Source organism: Podarcis melisellensis (assembly GCF_964234715.1).
Source record: "Podarcis melisellensis genome assembly, chromosome: 7".
Taxonomy (NCBI): Eukaryota; Metazoa; Chordata; class Lepidosauria; order Squamata; family Lacertidae; genus Podarcis; species Podarcis melisellensis.
In genome coordinates, this window is record NC_138539.1 from 60,228,209 (window position 1) to 60,253,519 (window position 25,311).

General features: G+C 44.2%; 1 protein-coding gene across 3 annotated transcripts; it reads left to right on the plus strand.

The window, feature by feature from the left end:
* Nucleotides 1-1,111: 1,111 nt before the first annotated feature.
* GMPR (guanosine monophosphate reductase) lies at nt 1,112-23,696 on the plus strand. 3 transcript variants are annotated; one of them, XM_081919400.1, is made up of 9 exons: nt 1,112-1,237; nt 7,334-7,453; nt 7,897-7,980; nt 10,167-10,340; nt 12,476-12,557; nt 14,711-14,817; nt 18,253-18,295; nt 20,561-20,720; nt 23,015-23,696. In XM_081919400.1, the coding sequence occupies exons 1-9, from the start codon at nt 1,127-1,129 to the stop codon at nt 23,190-23,192; spliced, it is 1,059 nt and encodes a 352-aa protein (XP_081775526.1). In that variant the 5' UTR covers nt 1,112-1,126; the 3' UTR covers nt 23,193-23,696. The 3 variants fall into 3 exon arrangements, with proteins under 3 accessions (XP_081775526.1, XP_081775527.1, XP_081775528.1); XM_081919401.1 differs by lacking the exon at nt 1,112-1,237 and adding an exon at nt 1,400-2,293; XM_081919402.1 differs by lacking the exon at nt 1,112-1,237 and adding an exon at nt 2,893-2,976.
* Nucleotides 23,697-25,311: the final 1,615 nt, after the last annotated feature.

Sequence of the window (25,311 nt, forward strand, 5' to 3'; positions counted from 1 at the left end):
TACTGTTGTTTTTCATATAACTTCATAGAAAAACCCAGTGAACCTTTTTTATGTCTCAGTGCAAGTGAGCAAAAGTGCATGGCTGAAAGTTGGTTCACCCAAAGCTTTGATGTCTCACACATTCTAGCCAATGGGTTTCAAACCCTTGGTGAGTTAGGGACTTCCCCTGCAGGAGAAGACATGCTTGGGTAGATTGAGCAGATGAGACCAATAGGGGTCCAAGAAGGCAGCTTCTATTTCTGCTTAATCAGATAACTGCATATTTTCCTAGGAGCAGAGCATGTATTGTATGCAGTGCTATTTTTCTGGAAAAAGAGGTGCCAGAATTCATTATGAACACCTCCTTTGTTCTCTTATAATGGCAATGGTGCTCATCTGAGAGGTGCCGGAACAGAGTTCCTGTAAGTTCCCCCTGGGAAAATAGCCCTGGTTGTATGGAATTGCCACACCAAGCTGCCTGTGTTGTGGTCAAATCATGTCTGACTAAAGCTTTTACAGGTTGAGACACAGCATTAACTCAAAAGATCCTTCCTGAAACACAGCCTACTGTTTTCCTTCCGATATTCACTTTTGCCAGATTAATTTCTTGGGGCCCAAGTTGCTGGAACTCTTAGCTTTAAGTAAGCCAGGCTTTTCAGTGACATAAACCTTGGTATGTAATTAATATGGCAAAATGTTATTAATCATATTCCACATACTACAGAAGGAGGTGTGAGCTCCCAAACGTGCAAAATAACCAGGGAAAATAATCTGTGTTTCTGCATCCTTGTCAGGGCGATGGTAGTGACTAGAACTCAAGTTCCCATTCACACGATACAGTTAAAGCACTAGGATATCATTTTGATCGGTCATAAGAGCTGTTTGTTAAGGGTGCATTCCCCTCACAGAATGTCAATTCTGAGTGGTTTTTCTGGGGGAGTACGCATACCCCTAAACATTTTGTGAATCTAAGTTTGGCCTCATTGAGGGGCAGCATTTAAATCTGAGCAGGAAAATGAGAGTACCCCTAAACATTTATTTATTTTTTGAAAAAGGGGTTTAACAATCAATCCCTCTTTACAGCAACTCGAGAGTTGCAGCTCTGTTAAGTGCAACAGGGGCCTCCTAACAACGCTCAGCATCTATAATGAACTACAGCTCCCAGAATTCCTTGGGGGAAGCCCTGAGTGCTAAAAGTGCTATCATAGTGTTTTTAAGTGAATATGGCCTCAATAACCCTCACAGCCCACGAAGCTTGGTGAGTGGTGACAGAGTCAGTGTCTTAAGTCAGTGTAACGTTCCTCACGTGCTCAATTGATAATACTGGGGTGGGGGAAACTAGTATGGCTGTGGTTTTGCCTGCAACTGTGGTCTATTTCTTTAATGGGGGGGGGGGAGCTGTTTCATAACTGACTGGCAGAGCAGCAAATGAAGAAAGCTGGAATTAGGGTGAGGGATCCCCCCCAAGGAGCTAACACACAAGAAACTGGAGCAGGCTGAGGGTGGGAAAAAGAGAACGGGAGGACGAAGCACAAGTGCATAAACGCAGAAGATTTGGGGAGGGTCACATGGCCGCGCGCTGTTTCCTCTGCCCTTGGCTTGCCCTTAATTCTCCTCCTCCTCCTCCTCCGATTTGGAGCTGCTGCGTTCGCCCACTCCGCTTCTGCCCCGGTGCCTGATTCCCTCGCCTGAAAGGTCCCTTCTCCCCCGGCCGCGGCCTTATCGATCTCGTTAATGGTGCTGCTGCAAGCTGCAGCTGCCGGCGCCTGGAAGTGCTGCAGCGTCTCCGGCTCGCCTCCCCTGGAGCTGCATTGCTGTAGCAGCGCGCAGGCACCCACAGAGCCACGGAGCAGCCGGCGAGCCGAGGGGGGAAAGGAGCCGGGCGGCGAGGCCACCTGACCTGCCCCGCGCCGCCTGTGCACATTCCAAAAGCAGCCCGTTCCTAATAAAGAAGCGATGGGGATCCGGCACCGTCTCGCGCGCCTTCGGCTCTCCCTATAAATACTCGCCCTGCAAAGAAAACAAGCTTCGGTTGCTTCTGTCCTGCCCGCCCCAGACTCGGGCTGACCGGCAAAAAACCCAAAGCAAACCTAACCAAAGCAAAACAAACAAAAAGAGAGAGAGCGAGAGCCGCCGCCGCCGCGGGAGGTAAGAGAAGCAAAGGCAACTGCAGCCCGAGAGCCTGAGGCGAGGAGCGCCCCTCCTGCACCCGAGCTGAACCGGCGAGATGCCCCGAGTAGATGCCGATCTCAAACTGGACTTTAAAGATGTCTTGGTTAGACCTAAGCGAAGCAGCCTCAAAAGCAGAGCAGAGGTGGGGGCCTTTCCAAACGAGCATGCTTTTTTCCTCTTAATACTTCGCATCTAACTCCGGTAGATAACCTCTTTTTCTCTTGGTTTTTGCATTTCCCAAGTTAACGGGTTAATGAGCGCTGTCTGTCTGCTTCTCTCCCGCCTCTTGTCTTTCCCGCTGCGGCCCCGAATAAAGCAATCCAGACCTCCCCCCCCCCCATATGTCACCTCACGGGTGAGGTTAGGTGGACTCTTGCGTACTAAGATAAAATCACACGGCAGGCAGCACTCCCCCCCCTCCAGTTTCTCCTTTGCAGGAGCTTTTGCCTCCTTGCAAGGAAAGAGCCCTTGCAAACGTGAAACGTGAGCTCCTCGCTTCTCCCTAAGAACTGCTTGTGCTGTCCTGATAGGGGCATCTGTCTAAAACACGTTTTTAATTATTGTTGTTGTTGTTCCTGCTGCTGCTGTTAATTTGCAAGAAAATACAGTGGATGGAAGAAGGTGACCTAGAGTTGGATAGAACTGTGCTCGGAATTGTTTTGCAGAGAGGCGCGGAGAAACTGCCGGCGTGACACATCATTTGCTGGCTAATGGGTGGACGGGAGGGGGGGGGGCGATGACTCAGATTACAAGCCATGCATCGCAAGCCTGCAGTTTCCAGGGAAAGTAATATCAGGGAGAAGCTGTTCTGTGAGGACAAGGCAGGTCAGGACACACATACACAACGGAGGGGAAGGCAGATACTTTTGTGTTTTTGTAAATTGACAGCTTCCAAATAAAAAAAGCTTCCATTTTTATTTATTTTTTGAAACTAGCATGAACTTTTAGATGTAGCTGTGTATGTACCATATGTGGTTGCAAAGCATCAGTTTATGGGATGTTCAATATCTAAAGCAGATTTAGTTAATTAACTTTTAAATATAAATTGGCATTTAAGACCCCATGTTAAATAAGACTTTGAAAAGGGTGTGGGTGGGTGGAGGGAGAGGAAGAATAGCTACATCCATGAAGAATAGGTCTGCAACATAGATCTCGCCATGGTGGCTAAATGGAACTTCCCTGCTCACAGAATGAGTGTGCCACTGAATGCCAGTTCCTGGGGGGCAACAGCTAGAGAAGGCTGTTGTGCGCCTGCCTTGTCCAGTTGCCCAGTTTGGGTAGCAGGATGCTAGGCTTTGATGATGCGCATTTGGTCTGATCCAACAGGTTTCTTAATGCACACGCATACAGTGGTACCTCGGGTTACATACGCTTCAGGTTACAGACTCCGCTAACTCAGAAATAGTGCTTCAGGTTAAGAACTTTGCTTCAGGATGAGAACAGAAATCGTGCTCTGGCAGCATGGCGGCAGAAGGAGGCCCCATTAGCTAAAGTGGTTCTTCAGGTTAAGAGCAGTTTCAGGTTAAGAACAGACATCCAGAACGAATTAAGTACTTAACCCAAGGTACCACTGTACTCAGGTTTTCTGCTGGGGGTGGGTGGGTGGGAATAGCTTGGTCAGCTGTCAATAAAAGCAGCAATCTTCTTTCTTTATTAAAATCCCTGCAATATAGTTTGTGGTTGGATAATTCACACCATCATATTGGAATGAATGCTTTGTGACTGCAGGCTGTGTAGAGACATCTGTTATCTGACCAGCAACCATTGCTACTGGTAAAGGCATTTTCAAAAAAAAACCACTACAGGCATTATATCTCTGTAACCAGAATAGTGTTGTAGGAAATCCCTCTGGAGTTTGGAGTTGCATATCTCTTGACCCAATAGGCTTACCATGACCTACATGGTATGATCTACCTATCAACTTGGAACAACATTCCAAAGGTAAGTGTCACTTTTGTATTGTCTATTCCATGGGGTACTGTAAGGACTAAATAAAAGTACCCAGTTTTTGTTTTTTAAATGAGAAAAATAGCTTTAATTTAAAACCAACTTTTTGTAGCCATCGTTAACATAGATTTCAATGGAAGAAAGTTTAGGCTGCTTTAAGATATACATGCCATCAGGTATTTTGTATCTACACCCAAAGTATTATATGTAATGTTTCCAGCTGCGTATATCATACAAGTAAACGAGCCAACAGCATTTTCCTGCAAAATAAGGCCACATGCTTGTTTATTTTGGTGTAATGGGTAGAGCGGTTATTGCATCCAAGTAAGAATTCAGTCTGTATGTATTTACTTTAGAACAAGGCTTCAATCCAACCCCTATTAATTTAGGCCCTATTTCATTTAGGATTTTCTTCAGAGTAAACATGGTTAGGACAGTCCTGACTTACTTAGAGCAGATCTTTTGAAATAATTTGTGTATGTTAGTCATGACCTACAAGTCCATTGATTTTAATGGGTCTACTCAGTATGATTTAGTTGGCTACTAATTTATGGGTTGTAATTGTGTATAGAATTGGGTGGCATGTTTGTTTAGGATTGACTTCTGTTTTGCTTGCCACATTCCGTTCTGAAACAAAGGAGAATATTCTAAATTAAGGGGTATCTGGCTGCCTAGTTGGACCGTACTGCTTATGGTAATATGCAAGTTGCTTTCTTTTTTTTTAATGCATTTTTATTAAAGATTTTCTTGGTTTACAAAAGTATGTGCAATCTCTCTCTCTCCCCCCCCCATAACATTTTTTATAGATCAGTTTCATTTGATGAGACATTAGGAAGAAGAGGGGGAAAGAGGTGGGGGGAGGTGAGTGGGGGTGGGGTCGGGTGGCAATGCTTCTATTATACTTAATATATTTGGGGTTTTGTGTCATCGTTGCTTGTGCAGGTTCTCTGCTATTCACTTGTGTTCCTTTGGTGGTGCGAGAGGTTGGGGTTGGCCTAGGGTGTGGTTGTTTGTTTGTGATTTGGCTGTGGTGATCTTTGTTTTCATGTGTGAGTGGGGTGGGTGGGTGTTTTGGATCAGGTTAGCCATTAATTTGTATGCTGTTGATGGATTTTTGTCATTGTCTTGTTGGGCTGTGTATGTGATAAAGGGGAGCCAGCAATTTCTCAACGGTAGAAGGTAGAGAAAATGTGGGAATTTAGCCACAGAAGTTATGGTTAATTAGAGTAACTCTGAATATGCTGCTTCTCTCTCTCTCAGGAAAAGGAACACTAGCTATTGATGGTTTGTATAATTCATAGGAGATTCTTCATGGTCCACAAGCTAGCTCTCAGATGTATGGGATAAGAGTGGGGAAGGCAGGTGTGATCCTGCTCTTAGTTCAGGCATCCCCAAACTTGGCCCTCCAGATGTTTTGGGACTACAGTTCCCATCATCCCTGACCACTGGTCCTTTTAGCTAGCGATGATGGGAGTTGTATTCTTAGATGTTGAGTTGAGGATATTAAAAGGGGAGAATGCTGCAAAGCAGGGATCCAAGAGCTTGTATATATATGTGGCTAATAAATATTTTAAACCTTTTCAACTCAGCCATTTATATTTGGTTGGCTATTGTATTAATTCTAGGTATCACTTTACTCATGAGTTAAGAGGGAGGCAGACATTATGTCCCCCTCTGTGACTTCTGTTTTCTTTTAATTCCTGACTTGTAAGGATGAGCCTAGGTTGCTGCCAACAAAAAATCAGAGAGGTTGGGGAGACATTGGATACAGGTTCTGCTTGTAATGAATGAGGTCCAGCATTATACAATTACCTATTAATTATTTATTTGGGAGATGCATAGTCTGCTTATCAATAAACTGCTTTTCAAGGTAGAGAACAGCAGTTAACAGAAAATATAATAGTGTTTTCACATCATCTTGGCTAAAAGGCCGAGAAGCGATAACAATAAAACCATCCTAAAACTGAGGCAGAGCAACAAACAAAACCATTGGGCATATTAAGCAGCAAAAGCCTATTTAAAAAGACAAACCTATAAAGGTTGTTTAAAAGAGGCAATGTCCTGTATGGAACAGGCAGCTGGTTCTATAATCTGTGAACCACCAGGGTAACTGATGATTAAGCTGAGCTGGATTTTATTCAGTACCTATGGAAAAGATGTTCTCTCAAGTTACCTGGTGGGTGGAGTATAAAGTGGGATAAAAGTAAAAATTGAATTTATCCTGAAAGTAAACTGGCAACCAGTGTAGTTCACATAAAATTAGTATTGCTTCCTGCATCTAAGCCCTGTAGTCGAACGTGGCTGTTGTATTGTGGACCAGTCACAACTTGTGAACAGGCTTGAAGTGTGGCTCTCTGTATTGCAGTTTGGATGGAAGGTTACTAGGACATGCAGTATGAGGGTCAAACAATTCTCTTTCATGAATAGGGGTAAGCTATTGAAAAGGCCAAGGCTGATAAAATGCATTCCTGGCCAGTTTAAGCATCCAGAAGGAGACCTTGATCCCAAAGCACTCCCATACAGCAAACAGTCCTAACTGGGGAATGCGAACCCTTTGGTAGCATTTGCTAAGACCCCTTTGGTGTCTGTGTGTTGATGGTAGAGCTATGCATTAAAGGCCTTCGTTCAGCGCATTTGTGGGCAGGGAAATTGGGGTCCGTTTCACCAAATTTGTATAGAGTGAGAAGAAATATTGCAACAATTATTGAGGATGGAGCTTACCATTAGTGGTGGCAGTAGCACGGCTTTTTTCATTTTTTCCTAAAGGTTTGTTGTTGTTGCTACTTTTCATGCTCCGTAATGACATTGGCCTGGTGATTCCAGCACATTGTGTGTTGGAGTGCCAAGTCTCAATTAAAAAAAAAATGGTGAAGAATATTTGGTGAAAACTATTCAAAGTGGGCATTTCCAGCTCAGCTCTAGGTGACTTTGAGAATTTCAGGTCCTTAACTTACGTTAGACCAGTCAACAGCTTAAATGGGATGTAGTAGAAAACTAGGAAAAAGGAACTTGATTTGACCATCTTGAGGACATGTTCCTAACTGGATAAGCATTAAATCTGGGATTGGCTTACTTAGAAATACAATTTTGCATTTTCTTCCTTTTATATTTACAATCTTAGGCCCCAATTCTACATTTAGTGAATCCCCCCCCCCCCAAACTGAATAGCGTATTAAAGCTGTATTTCTTTGCTGGTACAAAAGACTGATTAAAATATGCATTTATTTTTTTACAGGTGGATCTTATGCGTACTTTCACATTCCGTAATTCTAAGCAAACCTACACTGGGATCCCCATTATAGTAGCAAATATGGACACCGTAGGCACTTTTGAAATGGCACAGGTTATGACTAAAGTAAGTGCTTTTTAATTCTCCTGCAAAACGCAAAGAAAAATAAAACCCTGAAGTGTGTTACCTGAGCTGGTCCATTGTTTCCAAAACGAAAAACATATTTGAAGCAAAATAATTTTAGATTCCAGTTTTCTTTTGACTTGCCTGTGTTGCAAATAGGCAAAGTAGGAGCAAAGTCAAGTACTTCTAAATATCTGTGGATATAACAACAGTGTCTCATACTGAATGTAAACAAATTGAGAAAAAGACTACAAATTGAAAGTGGAGACACTATGTGCTTTTCTTTATTTGCTTGTTTTGTTACACAATAAAATCTTTAATAAAAAAACTAATTTAAATTAAAAAAATAAGATCCCATAACATATTCTTGCTTTGTAGCCATGTAGTCTTTTTGTGTGTGTTGCTGCCTGAGATTGTAGGGTAATACCTGCTTTCTTTTTTTCTAGTATGCAATGTTCACTGCAATTCACAAGCATTACTCTCTGGAACAGTGGGAGCTGTTTGCAAGCAATCACCCAGAATGCCTAGAGGTATATTTTCACACTATTAATTATTAAGTACATTTACTGCTTTCTAAACTTGGGAGTTTGGGGAAAAACTGCACACATACAAAATGGAAAAAGAAGAAAACAACATGTATTGGTTGCAAGAAATGGTTTTGTAAGGGGAGCAACGTTGTTCTTTAAATAATTGTGCTAAGTGGTTTATTCAGCATTCCTATGGGGAATATAATATATATAATAGAACCATTACAAAGAAAGCTTAGCTGTAGAAAATGTTCATAGAAGTTAGGGGGAAAGTGTGTTAACAAAACTTTCTCCAGTAAACTAAGAACGAATGCATGGGCGTAGCCAGGATTTGTGTTGAGGAGGGGGCAGGACTTTTGTTAGGGGGCAGGACCAACATTCTTGGTCAGTTAGTTAAGTATTTATATTGTTTTACTTGATGGGAGGCAGATGCCCCCTTGCCCACGCCTATGAATGAGCATCTTTCTTTGAATAACATTACAGCAAGAGGGAACAGTTATGAGATTTTTAATAGAATGTTGGCAGTGAAATTGAAATGGATGAAATAGGTATGGTTGCATTTCAACAAAATTAGACTGGAGCCAGGGAACATAATTCTGTAAATTCAAACCAAGACTGGCAAACATATATTTGATGCAGCAATTTTAATCAGCCCAAATGTCATTATGATAGATTATGAAATTCTTTCTGAAACAGCATGCACTTTGAGAATTAGGGCCCAGGCAATAACATAGAAGACAGGTAACAGTGAGAAAGAAAGATTCCCTGAAAACTTTGGTAATACTTGTGATACTGGGGTGGGGTGGGGTGGGGTGGGGTGAGAATGGGATGTTCTGGGACATTTCTTTTTTAAAAAAATAATTTTTATTAGCCGACCAATCAAATCAAATCACATCACATAAATTCTGAATTACAAAGCCGAATTTTAAATTTTAAATTCAGAGCAGGAGTGAAGATACCATTTGCCAGGGCACCAGCATCACTGAAGTGAATGAGGTGATAATGAAGTTTTCAAGTTTGTGTCAGATTAGCATAGAGTAAGTTAGAGAGTGAGGAAAATAATCCAAGCAGACTAGATATTTATTTCATTTTATTTGATGGCACTAGCCTACTGAAGCTGCCTTATACTGAGATAGGCTGTTGTTCCATCTAGAGCAGTATTGTCTACCGTGACTGGTTCCACTCTTGTCTTACTTCAAGTTGTTTTTTAAATGCCCTCTTCCAGTGGGTAGGAAATTCAATTCCAAGTTCAGTTTTGCATGATGGTGTGTTGAGGAAATAAGAGGGCTTAGATCCTGTTGATCCATAGCTTCACCATCATGTCCCAACACACCCTTGAAATGCCCAGTTTTCCCCAGTGCTGACAAATGAATATTTGTGGCAGGACTCCTTCTGAAGTCTTCTGCTAGGGAGACCTCCAGTGGTGCGAATGCCATCCTACTGGTGGCCTCCCTCCATCATGGCAGAGCACCACTTAACACTGCTGCCAGTGGCTGCATAGCTGGCCTTTGGCTGCCTTTTGGGTTGCTATGAAACCCATCTTTAAACTGTGGCTTAATATCCTGGCTTCTGGGTATGCTGTTAACTGTAGTTCACACATAATGCGAAGCTATGGCTAACTTATGAGCTAAATCCTGGCTTGTTTTGGAATGACAGAAGTGGCTAGAAAATAGGCTTGTTTGCTGCAGAGGGAATATTAAAAACAGCTTGAAAAGAAAACTAAAATAGAAAACAGTGTACAGTATTCAAGACCAGGGGAGTGGGAAATGAACTAAGAAAGAGTTTGGATATGGGACAGAAGCTACTAACAATTTTTCTTTGCCAACATCACTGATCACAAGCAGGAGTTTTTATAGATAGAAAAATTTTAAATGGGAAAGAAAGGAGGACAAAGTGTTACATGCTCCAGAGGAATGAATATCATGCATAGATTAGCAGACTGCATAACTAGGAATGGAAGATTTTGATTAATTCTCAGACCACAGTTCCAAGCTCCAGAAACAAATTCCAACTTCTTTTACATTGCACTCGATCTTCAGATTTGGCCAAATCGCTTCCCCCAGCCTGGAGGTATACACTAATATTTAATGGTCCCAGTTGGCTTCCTCTCTCAAATAGATGCACAGAAAATGTTCTTGACCTCGTTTCAATAAAAGCTGCTGCTGATCACTCCCTCCCTCTCTTTCCAGCATGTAGCTGTGAGCTCAGGCAGTGGCATGTCCGACTTTGAGAAGATGACCAGAATCATAGAGGCCATTCCCCTTATCAAGTACATTTGCCTGGATGTGGCCAATGGTTATTCAGAATACTTTGTGGAGTTCGTGAAAGCTGTCCGCATCAGATTCCCCAAGCACACAATCATGGTAGGTGTGATGAGGAAAGTGGAGAGATGGTTGGGTTTAATTCGGTGAGATGTTTTCTTGATTCAAATAAGCGTGTTTCATGGAGGATGGCCTGGTGAGGAAGAGGACAGGGTTCCTGCATCTGTAATAGTTATATAGAAGAAGGAATTTCAGCAGGTGTAGCTTGTCACCTGGCCACTCCAGTTTCAGGCCATGCAACTACTGCAGTCCCACTATTTCCACAGAATTGAATTCTTTATGCATCCTTCTATTAAATATCACTATTGCTGTCATTCCCGTTCCCAAATGGGTTCCCAAGATTAGAGCGCAGTAGCTATGATCCAGCAATGTGACTTGGAGAAAAGGGGCTGTAGCTGGAGTGTTAGAGCAGATGATCTGCATGAGGAAGCTCCCAGGTTCAATATCCAGAACCTTGGAGAGCTGCTGCCAGTCAGTGCAGACAGTACTAGGCTTGATGGACCAAGGATCTAGCTTCCTAGGCTGTTCAGCCATGTTATTTTTCAGCCCACGTCCCCTGTTGAACTGCAGAGCATTATTAAACTCAAGGGATTTTTGAAAGCTGCTTCTTGGCAAGAGGATTTGGCGATGGGGGAATGCTACGTTAAACTACAAAGTTTATGCATAGTTATGGATAATGATGTGTTGTAGGTTGCCTAGAGCAGTGTTTTTCAACCTTTTTTGGGCAAAGGCACACTTGTTTCATGAAAAAAATCACGAGGCACACCACCATTAGAAAATGTTAAAAAATTTAACTCTGTGCCTATATTGACTACATGTAAAGTAATTCTCTTGAATAGGAATCAAATAAACACAAAGAAAGTATTTTATAATTACTTTATTATGAAATAGTAAGTAAATAGAAATATGAAAAATTATAAAATATTTTATTTTAAAATCTTTCAAATTTTTCAATTTTTCCCACGGCACACCAGGCAACACCTCACGGCACACTAGTGTGCCGCGGAACAGTGGTTGAAAAACACTGGCCTAGAGTGGAATTGCAGCATAGCGCTAAGGTAGATGTTCCATCAGCAGAAGGATTTCTGCTTGTGAAATGGAACGTTCTCCCTTTCCCTTCTCCCCATGTGCCTCCTAAACCTGTTATAGGTGTCCCCCTCCCCCAGGGTCCTCAAGGAGCAAAATGTCTTTGGTTGATCCAGGGCATAAGGTAAAGGTAAAGGTACCCCTGCCCGTACGGGCCAGTCTTGACAGACTCTAGGGTTGTGTGCCCATCTCACTTGAGGCCGGGGGGCCAGCGCTGTCCGGAGACACTTCCGGGTCACGTGGCCAGTGTGACGAAGCTGCTCTGGCGAGCCGGCACCAGCACAGCACACGGAAATGCCGTTTACCTTCCCGCTATAGAGCAGTACCTATTTACCGTATTTTTCGCCCTATAGGACGCACTTTTTCCGCTCCAAAAATGAAGGGGAAATGTGTGTGCGTCCTATGGGGCGAATGCAGGCTTTCGCTGAAGCCTGGAGAGCGAGAGGGGTCGGTGCGCACCAGGCTTCAGGAGAGCCGAAGCGCCAGCCCCACAAGGTCTTGGGACAGCGGGGAGGTGGAACGCCGCCATCCCGCTGTCTCCAGATGTGGTTTGGAGGCTGACGGCGGGGAGACGCGTGCTTCTCCCCGCCGCCAGCCCCGCAAGCTCTGGGGACAGCTGGGAGGCGCAGCGCGTCCTCCCGCTGTCCCCGGACCTGATCTGCAGGCGGGCGGCGCGGAGAAGAGCACTTCTCCCCGCTGCCTGCACCGCAAGCTCCGGGGACAGCTGGGAGGCGCAGGCGAAAAAAATACGGTATCTACTTGCACTTAGGGGTGCTTTCGAACTGCTAGGTGGGCAGGAGCTGGGACCGAAAGACGGGAGCTCACCCCGCCGTGGGGATTTGGGGTTTTACCCACAGCGCCACCCGTGTCCTAGGGCATAGGTTGGCACACATATCCTATTACAGTAATCACCCCCACACACACACTTTAAATGAGTGTGGTTGTTTTGGAAATAAACTCAATTTCTTCATATAAACAAAACTGTATATGGAATTATTGAATAACAACACTAATAACAATAATCCCGTTAACCCAAGCATTTGTTCAGTGTTTCTTTCAATTTTGGATTGATATTCTTGCCTGTGTTTCAGGCAGGTAATGTGGTGACTGGAGAGATGGTGGAAGAACTTATTCTATCCGGAGCAGACATTATCAAAGTTGGAATTGGACCAGGTAAGCTGATTGGCAGTGCACAGTGAGAGTGCAGTTTTATATTTATGTGCCTGGGATGCTTGTTTCTGCATTCATGTATATTTATTCTCTGAGGATTTATTTATTTTCCTATAATAATCCTGTGGACCTGGGTAGCCATTACTCACCTTGTTGCTGGTATAGTCTAATCTTACATTCCATAACCGGGTGCTCCTTTTTCCATTTGAATATGGGGTTCAGAGCAAAAATGATGAAGCTACAGAGAGTTTGGGTTGAGGAGATTGTGTTTCCCCTGCTAAGTTGCCTTGATTGTCTCCTGCCAGAAGTCTGATTTGCCCAATAGCGCTTGGCAGATTGCATCTTCTGAGCCTTAGATCTCCATATGTGAAATGGGACCAGTAGTATGGGTCCCATTTCACATATGCTGGGTCGCTATAGGATAAATAAAACAAGGATTGCCATGTACTTTAAACACTAAAACTGCTATAGGAATGAATGAATGAGAATAAATAAATCACCAGTGATTTATTTATTCTCATGTGCCCAGTGATCATGCTGTGCTATAGTGTTTCAATGCCATGAAATAAATTGCCCATCTTTCAAAATTAAAAACACCTTCAACCAGAGGTTTTCAACCTTTTTGATTCCATGCCTCCCTTGGCCAACTACATTCTGGGCTCAGGAGCCCAGTTATGTCACCCCTTGCCTGCAGAGTTGGCAGCCTCTTACCCTTTTTCAAACACTCTCCTTTGTGGAGTGTTCTCTCAGCCTCCTCTCCTCTTTCCTTGGGAGTCCTCTGGGCAGTTGCTGCTGCTGCCCCTGGTCTCTGATTCCCCCCCCCCTCCCTGCCCCCAAAAGAGGTGCCTCCTCACACTGCTTCACAGGGGCCTATGACTTGTCTGACTATTGCCAGCAGCAAGGTCTGGTGGACTGGCTGGGCTCCCTCGCCTGCTTGCTTGCATGCTCTGAGGCTGCCTCAGCTCCTGGCAACCAGCACACCCTGGCCAGCCCCAGAGGCACAATTCACCTGCGGAGCTTGTAGCCAGGGCTGCTGCAACAAAGAGCCATGCAAGCCTTTGGGAGGCCGAGACATGAGAGTGCATCAGAGAAGGGAGGGAAGGAAAGAGGGACACAGGCCAGTGCTGCCCATGGCACTCCTGACCACCCTTCAAGACACACCAGGGTGCCATGGCACACTGGTTGAAAACCACTGGCTTAAGCTGTACCGTTTTTGGAAACGGTGGCTCATCTACCCCGACCTTTTCATCCACATGACTTGGAGGGGAAGTCTCTTTCCTGCTGTCCTATCATTTTTAGGCAGAAATTAGTAGGCTCATCTTTCACTTTAGCCTGTGGTGAGCTACAGTGACCACAGTGCCCATTTTCCTGCCTGTAAAAGTCTTTAGAAACTTTACCTCCTTAACCCCAGAAATAAGACCAACATCAATATAAGCCAAGCATAGTTTGAGCTGATGTAGGCTTAACACTTCCAACTGATTAACCATAGATCAGGAGGCTTCATCTTTGCTTCTCCCCACTTCATATCAATTTTCCCACCCTTCCATTGCCAGCTTTTACAAAAATCGTGCATTCTAATGGCACTTGCAGGATTAGCTATCACTGGTTTCAGATGTTGATTAAGAGGGAACTCTGGTTAGTATTAATTGCTGATGCAATGCTTAACTGTAGTAAAAGCTTGCAGAGGGATTTTGTACAGAAGAGGGAAGGGGATATGCAACATTGTGACCTCCTGTTCATTTCTTAAACATGGCCGAGACGTTGGGGAGAATGCAAAGCATTTGGCAGGGTTCCCCGTTATATTTGGGTTGGTAACCTGTTTAAATGTAGGCTAAATGATGCCACGGTCAGGGGGATTAGCAGCTGGTTGGCAAACTGTACATAAAGAGTGGTAATCAGTGGTTCCTCATAAAACTGGAGAAAGGTTTCAAGGGCATTTTGAATTCTATTAGGCACCTTCTGTGGAGTCAGGTGCTTCTGCAAGTAAAAATTTGGTGTGCCAGTTGAAAAGGAAAGAACCTTGCAGCTGTGTGGGCTGTCATAATGGCAGAGCTGCTCCCACAGGGGAGAAAGACACCGGTGGTTTCACCTGCCCTAATCTATAAGATACCATAGCTTTGGTTTCATCTGTCCATCTGTTTGTTTTTAATGTCTAGGATCTGTGTGCACCACTCGGATAAAAACTGGTGTGGGTTATCCACAGCTGAGCGCAGTGATTGAATGTGCAGATTCTGCTCATGGACTGAAGGGGCATATAATATCCGTAAGTATGATCTGCAGGAAATGCCATAAATAAGTCAGTTCATAACTTTGCAGATAAATAATATAAGGGACTTCACACCCTTTTAAAATGCCAGATGAGGAGCCAAATCTTTTACGTATCTCTCAGAATTGTAAAGATTGTCTCAAAAGAAGAATTGTTAACTCTATAGTTGCTTTTGTTGTAAGTGGTTGGACTCTGATGACTGCTTGGGGCATTCAGATCTCCTAACAGCCCACTGGTAGAATGCATGCAGATTCAATCCCTGGCATTTCTAGTTAAAAGAATCAGGTCATGGGAAACTAAGAGACTAGACAGCTTTGGCTAGTCAACAGTTGAGAATACTGAGCTAGTTGGGCAGATAATCTGGCCTAGCATAAGGCAGCTTCTTGACATATGAGAGATATTTTCTTCTGTTACTGACTGTAATTTTTGCATCTCATTGCCATTCAACTCCCATGTGCATGTGTATCTATATGCATTTTAACAAAAGTAATGTTCCACCCCCACTCTCTGCAAGATTCCTGGGGGTTCCAGGCATTCACCCAGGGTCTGTGTTGTTTTGGAGAATAGAAACATGGCGGAGACTGTTGTAGCTTTAAGAAATATGGTTTATTCACTTAGTTACATCTTCGGCGTGCGTGGAGGGAGTCCAGTTCTTACAGCATGGTCATTTCAAGAGGGTCTTGTCCCCTCAGTGGTGCAGCCCTGGAGTCCAAGGCATCTCTCCCAGCCAGCCTTCACAATATAGATCCCAGTCTTTCTTCTCCCTCTCTTCTTCCCAGCACACCATGCTCAAAACTCTCCTGTCGCTTCAAACCCATACCCCACCACTATGGCAAGTTGGCAACCTCTCTTCCCAGGCTCAGGCTCTCAGATGGGCTATCAACCTATTTTGTCATGAGGCCCTGGCTTGGGAAGGAATCTTAGCCTGTACTTTTCCACTGACCTCCAATCTTCCCCTCAATACTCCAGATAATCAAAATTCTACCATTTATTAATTTCTAGCATTTAGGAGGATCCCCCAAATCTATAACAGTATATATTTCTGAATGAAGTAGGCTTTAGTTCTTGAAATATTTCACATGCCATAGGGCTCTTTGTGCCGCAGCAGACTAACCCTCTGGAAATGTTCTTCTGTGATGATCTGTTATTTGGCCCAAACCTGTAGCAAAAAGCCAGAGTAATGATGGAAAAGCTACCCAGTTAGTTCCTATTTGGTTTCCTCCTATGGCAGCTCAGCAAAGAACCAAGGAGTTAGCCGTCATACTTTGTAGTGAGCCCCAGCTACTTAGGCTGAAAGGACAAATAGCTGGAGACGTGTGACCTGCTGTGGAAAAGAGGCAACCTCAGGGTCCCTGCATCTTCTAGTAACGTGTCTTAGAGCAAAATATGTTCATGTCATTGTACTCTAGTATTCACCATCTCTGCTCCACTTTCAGTGTTCGAAACTCCCATTGCTCTAGGCGCATTTTGCGACAGGGAATTTCATGAGGGCGAGCATTTTCTGAGCTCTGGGCACAGTACCGAGCCTATGATTTCAGATTAAAACTGCAGAGTGGAAGGAAAGGAGGACCTTTTTCTGCCTTCCCACTCCCAGCTACTCTCTGAAGACTGGAGAAGAGACCCTCTTAAGAATATTAGCAGGGTGGGCAGGGGAAGGACTAGAGTAGACCATGTGAAAAATGAACATAGTATTTTAGCTGCAAGTTCATTTATTTTCATCTTTGTATTCTTGTTATAAAAAATGGTGCCTAGACATTCCATTGTTGCGCCCATAACCTAGGTTTAAGGTGCCACTTAGCTCCTAGCTTTCATATCTGTTTCTGACACTTTATAAGGAAAAGGAAACCTGAGGTGTAATGGTGTCTTATTACACATTTTGCTTTACTATATATTATTAGGGAGTGAGGAACTGCTGCAAGGATGTCGGAGTAATGGCTAATCTGGCTTTAGTTTAGAAAATGTGAGAGCCAATTCCTACATGTCTTTGAGGCCTACTAAAATCAACATGAGGCGACTTAACTGTGTCAGTTCAGGAGGCTGAATATATTTTGAAGTGCCCTCTTGTGGCAAGAGCCAGTATTTATCATGCCAGACGGGAGTCCCAGCCAGCATTGCTTTGGAATAGGGTACATTCAAACAACCTGCCCTTCCAGCTGAATTTGATAACCATTTTGTGGAGGTTCCACAGTATCCAAAAGTAGCAAAGCCAGCTTCAGGGCTGGGGAATATTATAGAACCAAGAGATCCAAAGAGTTTAACTTGTGGCTCAGAAGTTGGAATTGACTCTGCATTCTGTTGATGGGTCCCATTTAGTGGTCTAGTCTGGTCACCACTTTTTAAAGGATAGACAAAATGAGGAGTATTTAGAGGATTTTGGTAGAACGCTTATCTGCTTCTTGTATGTCTCTGCATTAGTATTCAGATCACTGTCAGATATTGGTTAGATGATAGACTACATTAAGAGCAGTGCTCCCTGCCATCACGTCTCTGGACTGAGTATATATTCCTGCATTTTTCCTCCCCACAGTTGAAGAAATGAGAATTTCATGAAGGCTTTAGTTCTATGAATGTTGAATAAACTGAATAAAATCAACCTGCAATGGGACAGTAAAATTGTGCCTCCTCCCTCCCATGTAGTTTCTTTAACAAATATGCAACTACCTAGGAGGCAAATTAACCCGTGTCTGAAAAGCAAAGTATTCCATCCCTCCCTATTTGAGGGTTAAGTATCACACATTATAGGGTATATGCATGTAGCAGCTGATGGATGGATGGATTAGCCGAGCAATTTGCCCAAGGAGATCTGTGCTCAAGCAGGGACGTTTTCTTGGTCCCCTCCTCCAATAGCCCTCTCTGATGAAAAAAACCCAAAACCATTTATGTCTGAACATAGTGGCCTAATCCACGTCTTTTGGCAAACCATGGTTTATGGCTTAGGGTGAATGGGCAGCTTGCTAAGGCCACAACTGCCCAATCACTCCCAATTCACTTCTTCTCTGGGGTGAGTGGAAGCAGCAAAGCCTGGGATGCCATGTCTGAATCTGGAATTGTGGTTTCCGTCCCCAAAGAAACATTGATCCTAAAGTCAAAATCTGTTCTTTGCTTTCTGATCATACTTAATTCAGGAGAAACAAACCATCGTCCTTCTGATATGGCTTGTTACTCCCACTTGCGCCAGAGGAAAAGTGAGGTGCCTGCCACAAAACCCTGCTCATTCATGGTGAGCCAGAACAGGAGTGGGGGACCTTTTTGGCCTGGGTGGGCCAAATCTTTATCTCCCTGTTCCCATGGGCCAGCTTAGACAGGTGCGTGGTCATTTCATTCCAAACAGTTATCTATTGATATTGAACCGTTTGTGGTATCGTTGGATACAACTATTGGGCTACAACAAATGCAAACTTCGACACTGACTTCTCTCCCTCTTTTATGTAGGATGGAGGATGCAGCTGTCCAGGAGATGTTGCCAAAGCTTTTGGTGAGTATTGTTTGCTGCTTGAGAAATGTGAAGAGCATTAGGACCTACTGTCTGATTAAAGATTTCACCTCCCATTTATCTTCCACATAACTCAGAGGAAGCAAATTGGAAACTACTTCGCAGACTGAAACTGGCCTAGTTCACACGTACTAATCCATACCATGGCTTAGCTCAGGAGTGGGAAACTGCATCTGGCTAGTGAGCTGGGTCTAGAACTGCCCCCACCCCTTGTAGGCTATTTTTGATAGGCTACCCACCTGTCAATCATCTGGCTTCATGTGGCATCAGGTGATCACATTTCAAAGGGAAAATCAGGAGTGCATTCAGAAGTGTGCAGTCATGAGTGTGCTCTTCCATTCTAATTAAAGCTGGGACTGCTTTGCAGCCACAGGCCACAGCTGCAAAAAAGGAATATTGCTTTCCTGGCCAAAAATGGGGAAGGCGGCAGATTGGCTTTGCTGCTGCGTTTCCACCATCCTGCTTTCCCCACCACCTTGCCCCTCCATGTAAGCAGCAGTGATTCGGCTGTCAGGTCAGGCAAGTGCCGCTGCTCCACCAAGCCACCTGCTGTTGGTTGACACAGGATACAAGCTACATGCAGTTACATGATCTTTGTGGAGGTGGGATAATGATGCTCACTTCTGAATCTGTTGAATGTGTGCCACCCAAGTGCTGATTCTGCACCCTGCTTTCGGCTGCAGTCCTAACCCGCCTTATTTGGGAGTAAGCCTTAGTGAAATTCAATAGGACTTCTGAATACACATTGTTAGGTATTGCACTGTTAGGGTTTATCGACAGCTCTTGTCCCACTGCTTTTCCCTGGGGAAAACTGCTTTTTAGTGCTCAATTGAATCATAGAATCATAAAATCATAGAGTTGGAAGAGACCACAAGGGCCATCGAGTCCAACCCCCTGCCAAGCAGGAAACACCATCAGAGCACTCCTGACATATGGTTGTCAAGCCTCTGCTTAAAGACCTCCAAAGAAGGAGACTCCACCACACTCCTTGGCAGCAAATTCCAAATGGTAATTCGGGTTTCCCCTGGATTAACATTTCCTCCGATTTAGAGCTAAAGAGCAGGTTTTTCCTGGGAAAGGAGTATGACAAGGGGGAAATGACCCAGACCCATGCTTTCTAGGCATGGGACAAGAGGTAATGAGGATGAGCCCTCAGTTTGGTTAAAATCCTCCCATACCAGAATAATTCAATTTGGTGCTCCCCCCATGTTGACATCACTCATTTCCTTAAAGCTATAGCTAAGGCTATTCCAACTTCTCACTACGCTTTAAGCAGGCAGGGGGACGCCTTGCTACTAGAAAAAAATGGCTTTATTTCAGTAGGAACCATTCCTGGAATTGGGCAAGCAAGAAACTACTTCAAGCGGTTCCACTGTTTTACTTTCTTAAGCTTTGTTTTCCCGAAACATAATCTAATTTCATCTAAACGCAATGAAAATTGTGCCACCTCCCAAAATGTATGGAAATACAGATGTTAGATCTTGGCATTTGACTACAGTAATCATCATCATCATCATCATCCAGGAACAGAGTTTGCCCTTGAAGAGGTCTAGCTGCAGAACATGGGGAGAAATGCTAGAGGTTGGGATGATAGCTGTCTTCCATTGGCGGGATTCTAGTTGAACATGAACGACAAAATTGTTACGTCTTTCTTTCACACAGCCTTTATGATGGTGGCATGGAAGCTATTTCCAAATGGTGAGGCAACCACATTTAGCTGCTGAGATGGGAAGTTTCACTAGTCTCTTATTTGGGCCAAGGAACATAGGATTCTTATTTCTTCTGATCACGTTCTTATGTACATGCAGATACATGCCAGCAACATTTCATTAGTCTGGATAGCTCAGTTGGTAGAATACTGCTGATAATGCCAAGGTTGCAGGTTCAATCCCATTATGGGACAGCTGCATATTCCTGCATTGCAGGGGGTTGGACTAGATGATCCTCAGGGTCCCTTCCAGCTCTACAATTCTGTGATTCTCTGCTCCTGGTTCTCAAAGTGTGAAGGAGGCCTTCCTTAGGAAGCAGTTGGGTAGAAAACATATATGAGCATTTCTGAACCAATTTCCATATGCCCTCTCATGTAATCCAAGTCCTACTTTTTAAAAAAGATAAAATTCCTGTGAATGACTAGGTTTCTTTTATTGATACATCCTGGCCAGTTAGGAATTGCATTTCAGCTATGCTCTCTTTTGGCCTTCTTTGCTGCACGCTCAACTCTTAATACCCTCTTTCTTTCTATCACAGGAGCTGGTGCTGATTTTGTGATGCTCGGGGGCATGTTTGCAGGACATGACCAATGTGCTGGAGAGATTATTGAAAAAAACGGCAAGAAAGTGAAGCTCTTCTATGGAATGAGCTCTGACACAGCCATGAAGAAGCATGTGGGAGGTGTTGCAGAATACAGGTACCAGCTGCACTCAGAATTTTGGCACAGAATTAAGTTCCACTCTTCCAGCTCCCTCATTTTTGGATGTTGTCCCTGGCAGCAAATAGCGGAGATCTAAGTGCAACCTGTTATTGCCAGCAGGCGCCATGGCTGTATCCCTAACTCTCTAGTACAAGGGCAATGAATCCTCACTTAGCAATCAGTCTGGAATTCAGACCAGTGTCTTGTAAATCGAGGCAGCCTGATTACAGTGGTGCCTCGCAAGACGAAATTAATTCGTTCCGCAAGTTTTTTCTTCTTGCGAGTTTTTCGTCTTGCGAAGCACGGTTTCCCATAGGAATGCATTGAAAATCCTATGGAATCCTATGGAAACCGCCTTCAGACCAGGTCCGGGGACAGTCTGTCCCCCAACCTCTTCTGAAGGCTGGCGGTGGGGAGAAAAGCCCTTCTCCCCACCTCCCGCCCCGCAAGCTCCGGGGACAGGAGGGCTTTGCTACCGACCGCCAGCATTTTAAAAGCCCCCGGAACAGCGGATTTTAAAATGCTGGTGGGCGGCAGCGAAGCCTCCGCTGTCACGGGGCGATTTTAAAATGCTGGCAGGCGGCAGCGAACCGTTCGCTGCCGTCCCCCAGCATTTTAAAAGCCCCCGGGACAGCGGAGACTTCTCTGCCGTTTCTCCGCTATCCCGACGGCTTTTGAAGGCAGGCGGGGGGGAGCAAAGACCTTCGCTCCCCCTGGGAGGTCCTGGACCTCTTCTGAAGGCCAGCGGGGGGCGAAAGTCTTTGCTCCCCCCCGCCTGCCTTCCCGGGACAGCGGAGACTTCTCCGCTGTCCCGGGCGATCTTAAAATGCTGGCGGGCGGCAGCGAAGGTTTCGCTGCCGACCCCCAGCATTTTAAAAGCCCCCGGGACAGCGGAGACTTCTCTGCCGTTTCTCCGCTATCCCGACGGCTTTTGAAGGCAGGCGGGGGGGAGCAAAGACTTTCGCCCTCCGCCGGCCTTCAGAAGAGGTCCAGGACCCGGACCTCTTCCGAAGGCTGGCGGTGGGCGAAAGTCTTTGCTCCCGACGGCCAGCATTTTAAAAGCGGTCCGGGATAGCGGGAAGGCGCAGTGCAATTCCCTGCTATCCCGGACCGCTTTTAAAATGCTGGCGGTGGGGAGCAAAGCCTTTCGGCCCCCGCCGGCCTTCCTGGACCTCTTCTGAAGGCCGGAGGGGGGCGAAAGGCTTTGCTCCCCACCGCCAGCATTTAAAAGAGGTCCCCGGAGATTTCCCTATGGGCTTTCTTCTTGCGAAGCAAGCCCATAGGGAAATTCGTCTTGCGGAATGACTCAAAAACAGAAAACTCTTTCGTCTTGCGAGTTTTTCGTTTTGCGAGGCGTTCGTCTTGCGGGGCACCACTGTATATGGAATGGCCAATCCAATGCAAGAGAAATGAATGCTTAAGCCTAATGGGTTTAGTTGTGCCTTTGTGTGGTATTGTGGCAACTGGCTTCTAGTTTATTACAGAATGGATTGATTTTTTTTCTCTAGCAACACACACCATATCCTGTGCAAAGCACAACTGTCGGACAAGAACCATACACCCAGTTCTGTTTACTAAATGGGAATAATCAGTATTCAGGAGATAGCATCCCCTGGTTCTTTTGAATGTAATAGGGATCTCAGGGTGCAATAACATGTTTGGGCCATCAGTAAGCTGTCACCTGTATTTCCTTTCAAACAAGTGAAAGAGCCCTTGTCAGATAGTCCAGACTGCCCTAGAAATTCAGACTATATAATTTTGCCTCTGATTCAGATTAGTGTTTCATATTAACTATACTGAAGATGCATAATCTTTTCCCCCACCTGACTGGAAGAAAGTACCTCAAGAGAGGCCATGATATGCTCCAGTAGTAAATGTGATTTTCTCATCCTGGAGCTGTCAAGGAGATTGGATCAGCTAATAAGCATGTTATGAAGGTTTTCATAAGTATAAAAAACCCTGTACAGTCTTAAAATTACTTTGTGACAGCATTTTTAGAAAATTGCATTATCAGTTTTAATTTTGTCTCCTCTCCCCACCCCTTTACACAACCACCACCAGCACAACACATTGCTAGGGTTGCCTTACCAATCTAATCTTATTTGGGTGGTGGGTCTTGTACAAGCAAAAATAACTATTATGTGTTTGGAGGCGGTTTGTGCTGTTGAAAGGCCCACATCCAGTGCATGTTAAGGAAAGCACTTTTTAAAAAAATTGCTAGAGAAATTTGATTTTTGTTCATTGAGAAGAATGCCTCCTACTAGTGCAAATCAATCTGCCTTTACCTTCAGAGCGTCAGAGGGCAAAACGGTGGAGGTGCCTTACAGAGGGGACGTGGAGGATACCATTCGTGACATCTTGGGCGGCTTACGGTCTACCTGCACCTACGTGGGAGCTGCCAAACTCAAGGAGCTTAGTCGAAGGACAACTTTCATTCGGGTAACTCAGCAGCACAGCACAGCTTATTAGCCAAAGAGGAAAAAGCTGTGGGGCTGTAAAACGTGCTGTCTGTTCTCCCCCTCTTCTATTTTTTGGGGGGCAAGATGGCTTCTTGCTGGCATACTTCAAGCTAGAAGAGGAAGAAGGTTGATTGCCCCCCCCAAAGTTTGTTGTAGTGGTGGGGTTAAGCCTAAGGAGGTCAAGCCATACACTTCAGCTATGTCCATGATGATTTATTCTTTGTTCAAAATACAGTAGCACTCTATTTAAATGAGAATTCTATAGTTTGATCTAGTCAGATCTTCATTCTGTTGGAACAGTTGTTACCAATATGAGCAAACCCACCTAAGCTTTATATAGTCAACTGACCAGTTTCTTCTGCTCCTTTAACATGGTGCTGAAGTCAGAAAAGCCAGGAGAGCAACTGTGAAAACTAGAAGGTGCTCATTGCCCGAGTGTGGCCCCAGCATGCCAACCTTCGGCCAACACCTCTAGAACTAAAAAAATAAAATAAAATGCTGCTTTTCTCTGTGACATTAAGTACTTGATTTTTAATGCGTGCTGATATATTCATGTTCTTAAAATTGTTGATTAAATAGTTATATTAATTTTATTGCAATGCTTTGCTGGCAGAGACATTCAAACAAAGGAAATGGACATGTCTTTTATATTCATGTAGGATATTTCCAAGATAATGGTGGTTGCTATATTTCTCAAGATTCCTTTGGTTAAGGACAGAGGACAAACATCGGCTTCATATATATTTTTTGGTTCCTACTGTTCAGGGCCTGATTAAGCCACCTCATTCCATTTATCAAAGATCAAGTGTTTCCAGACACTACAGAATACTTGCAGGGAAGTTGTAAGTGGAGCTCTGTAGTTGTGGGCGCCAGTCAGCTCCACAGCTCCTCATAACCAAGGCCTTTCAGATAAGGGGCAGTGTGGTTATGACCTTCAGTCTGGAACTGCCGGTTCACTGGCTAAGGTTTGTTTGTTTGTTGTCACGCAGGCCTTCTGCTGCTGTGACTTCCTTTTCCTCCAGTATAAGTGATGGCTGCCTGCCTCTAACATTAAAGTGCTGGACAGTGAAATTACCAAGTCCCAGGGTGCATCTGCTTCACTTTCTTACATGAACGTGAACAATTGCATTTATAGATAGACTGAGGGCAAAACCTGCCTTCCCTCCTGCATTTGATAGTGAGCTCCGAGGCGCTTCCTGCTTCCGTCTCGGAGTTTTTGTAATCCACTCCCTCCCTTGGAGTCATTAGCAGCCTTCCTTTGAAAAGCCAGTTTAAGCTGGGGTGGGTAGAAAGGTAGGAGTATGCCAATGAAGAAATGTAAACTACTCGCCATTTGCTGATTATTTTACTTTCATAGATCTAATAAGTAAAGAGAGAAGCGAGCATACAAATGTACACACTAATTTCTGAACTGGAACAGTGTCTTAAAACCACAGCAGAAAAAGATAGCAGCCTAATTTGCTAGCAGGTTTGAATTTTCTGGGATATTGAGAGCTACAGCATCACATCTCTGTTGTACTTTTAAAGTACTCATTCCCATCCTGGAAGGCATTGCAACCAACTATACTGAAGGTGTGTGTGGTCTAATTATATATTACATTTTAGGAACTTGCACTGGATTTTTTAAAAAAATGTCTCTTCATTCTCTCCAGTATTTCTTTATCTTCTAATCTTGAGACTTTAAGGTGCAGACAAATGGTCCTTTAGCAGTTGAGACAGAAAATTTCATATTACAACAGGTCCTTCCCTGTCAGCCCTATGGACTTGGCTGCCGTCAAGTCTTTGATATAATAACTGGAGTAACGAAATTGACAGCTTGTACATGTGTGCTACACGGAACTTGACAGTGGATATGCGTAGTTGCTGGGCATTCACAACTACAACATTTCCAAAGCTGAACACATGCAAGTGATCTGAAAGCACAGTGGAAGTTATTTTTTTAAAGGAATGGTTTTTAAACATCAAAACTGAAATCTGGAACCCCCACTTACTGAAAAGTAAGTTCCACTGAAAAGTAAGTTTTACTGAAAAGTAAGTTCCACTGGAGCTTGCTTGTGAGTAGTCATTCATTGATTGTGTTTTGAAGAATAAATTTTCTCCTTTGGGTTGATTTAAATATAAAACAGGAA

Excerpts from the sequence above, each read along its gene's own strand:
- GMPR (XM_081919400.1), top strand. The coding sequence starts at position 1,127 with ATGAACTACAGCTCCCAGAATTCCTTGGGGGAAGCCCTGAGTGCTAAA. Across the intron at positions 12,558-14,710 it reads CAAAGTTGGAATTGGACCAG|GATCTGTGTGCACCACTCGG; the intron begins GTAAGCTGATTG and ends TTTAATGTCTAG. Across the intron at positions 14,818-18,252 it reads TGAAGGGGCATATAATATCC|GATGGAGGATGCAGCTGTCC; the intron begins GTAAGTATGATC and ends TCTTTTATGTAG.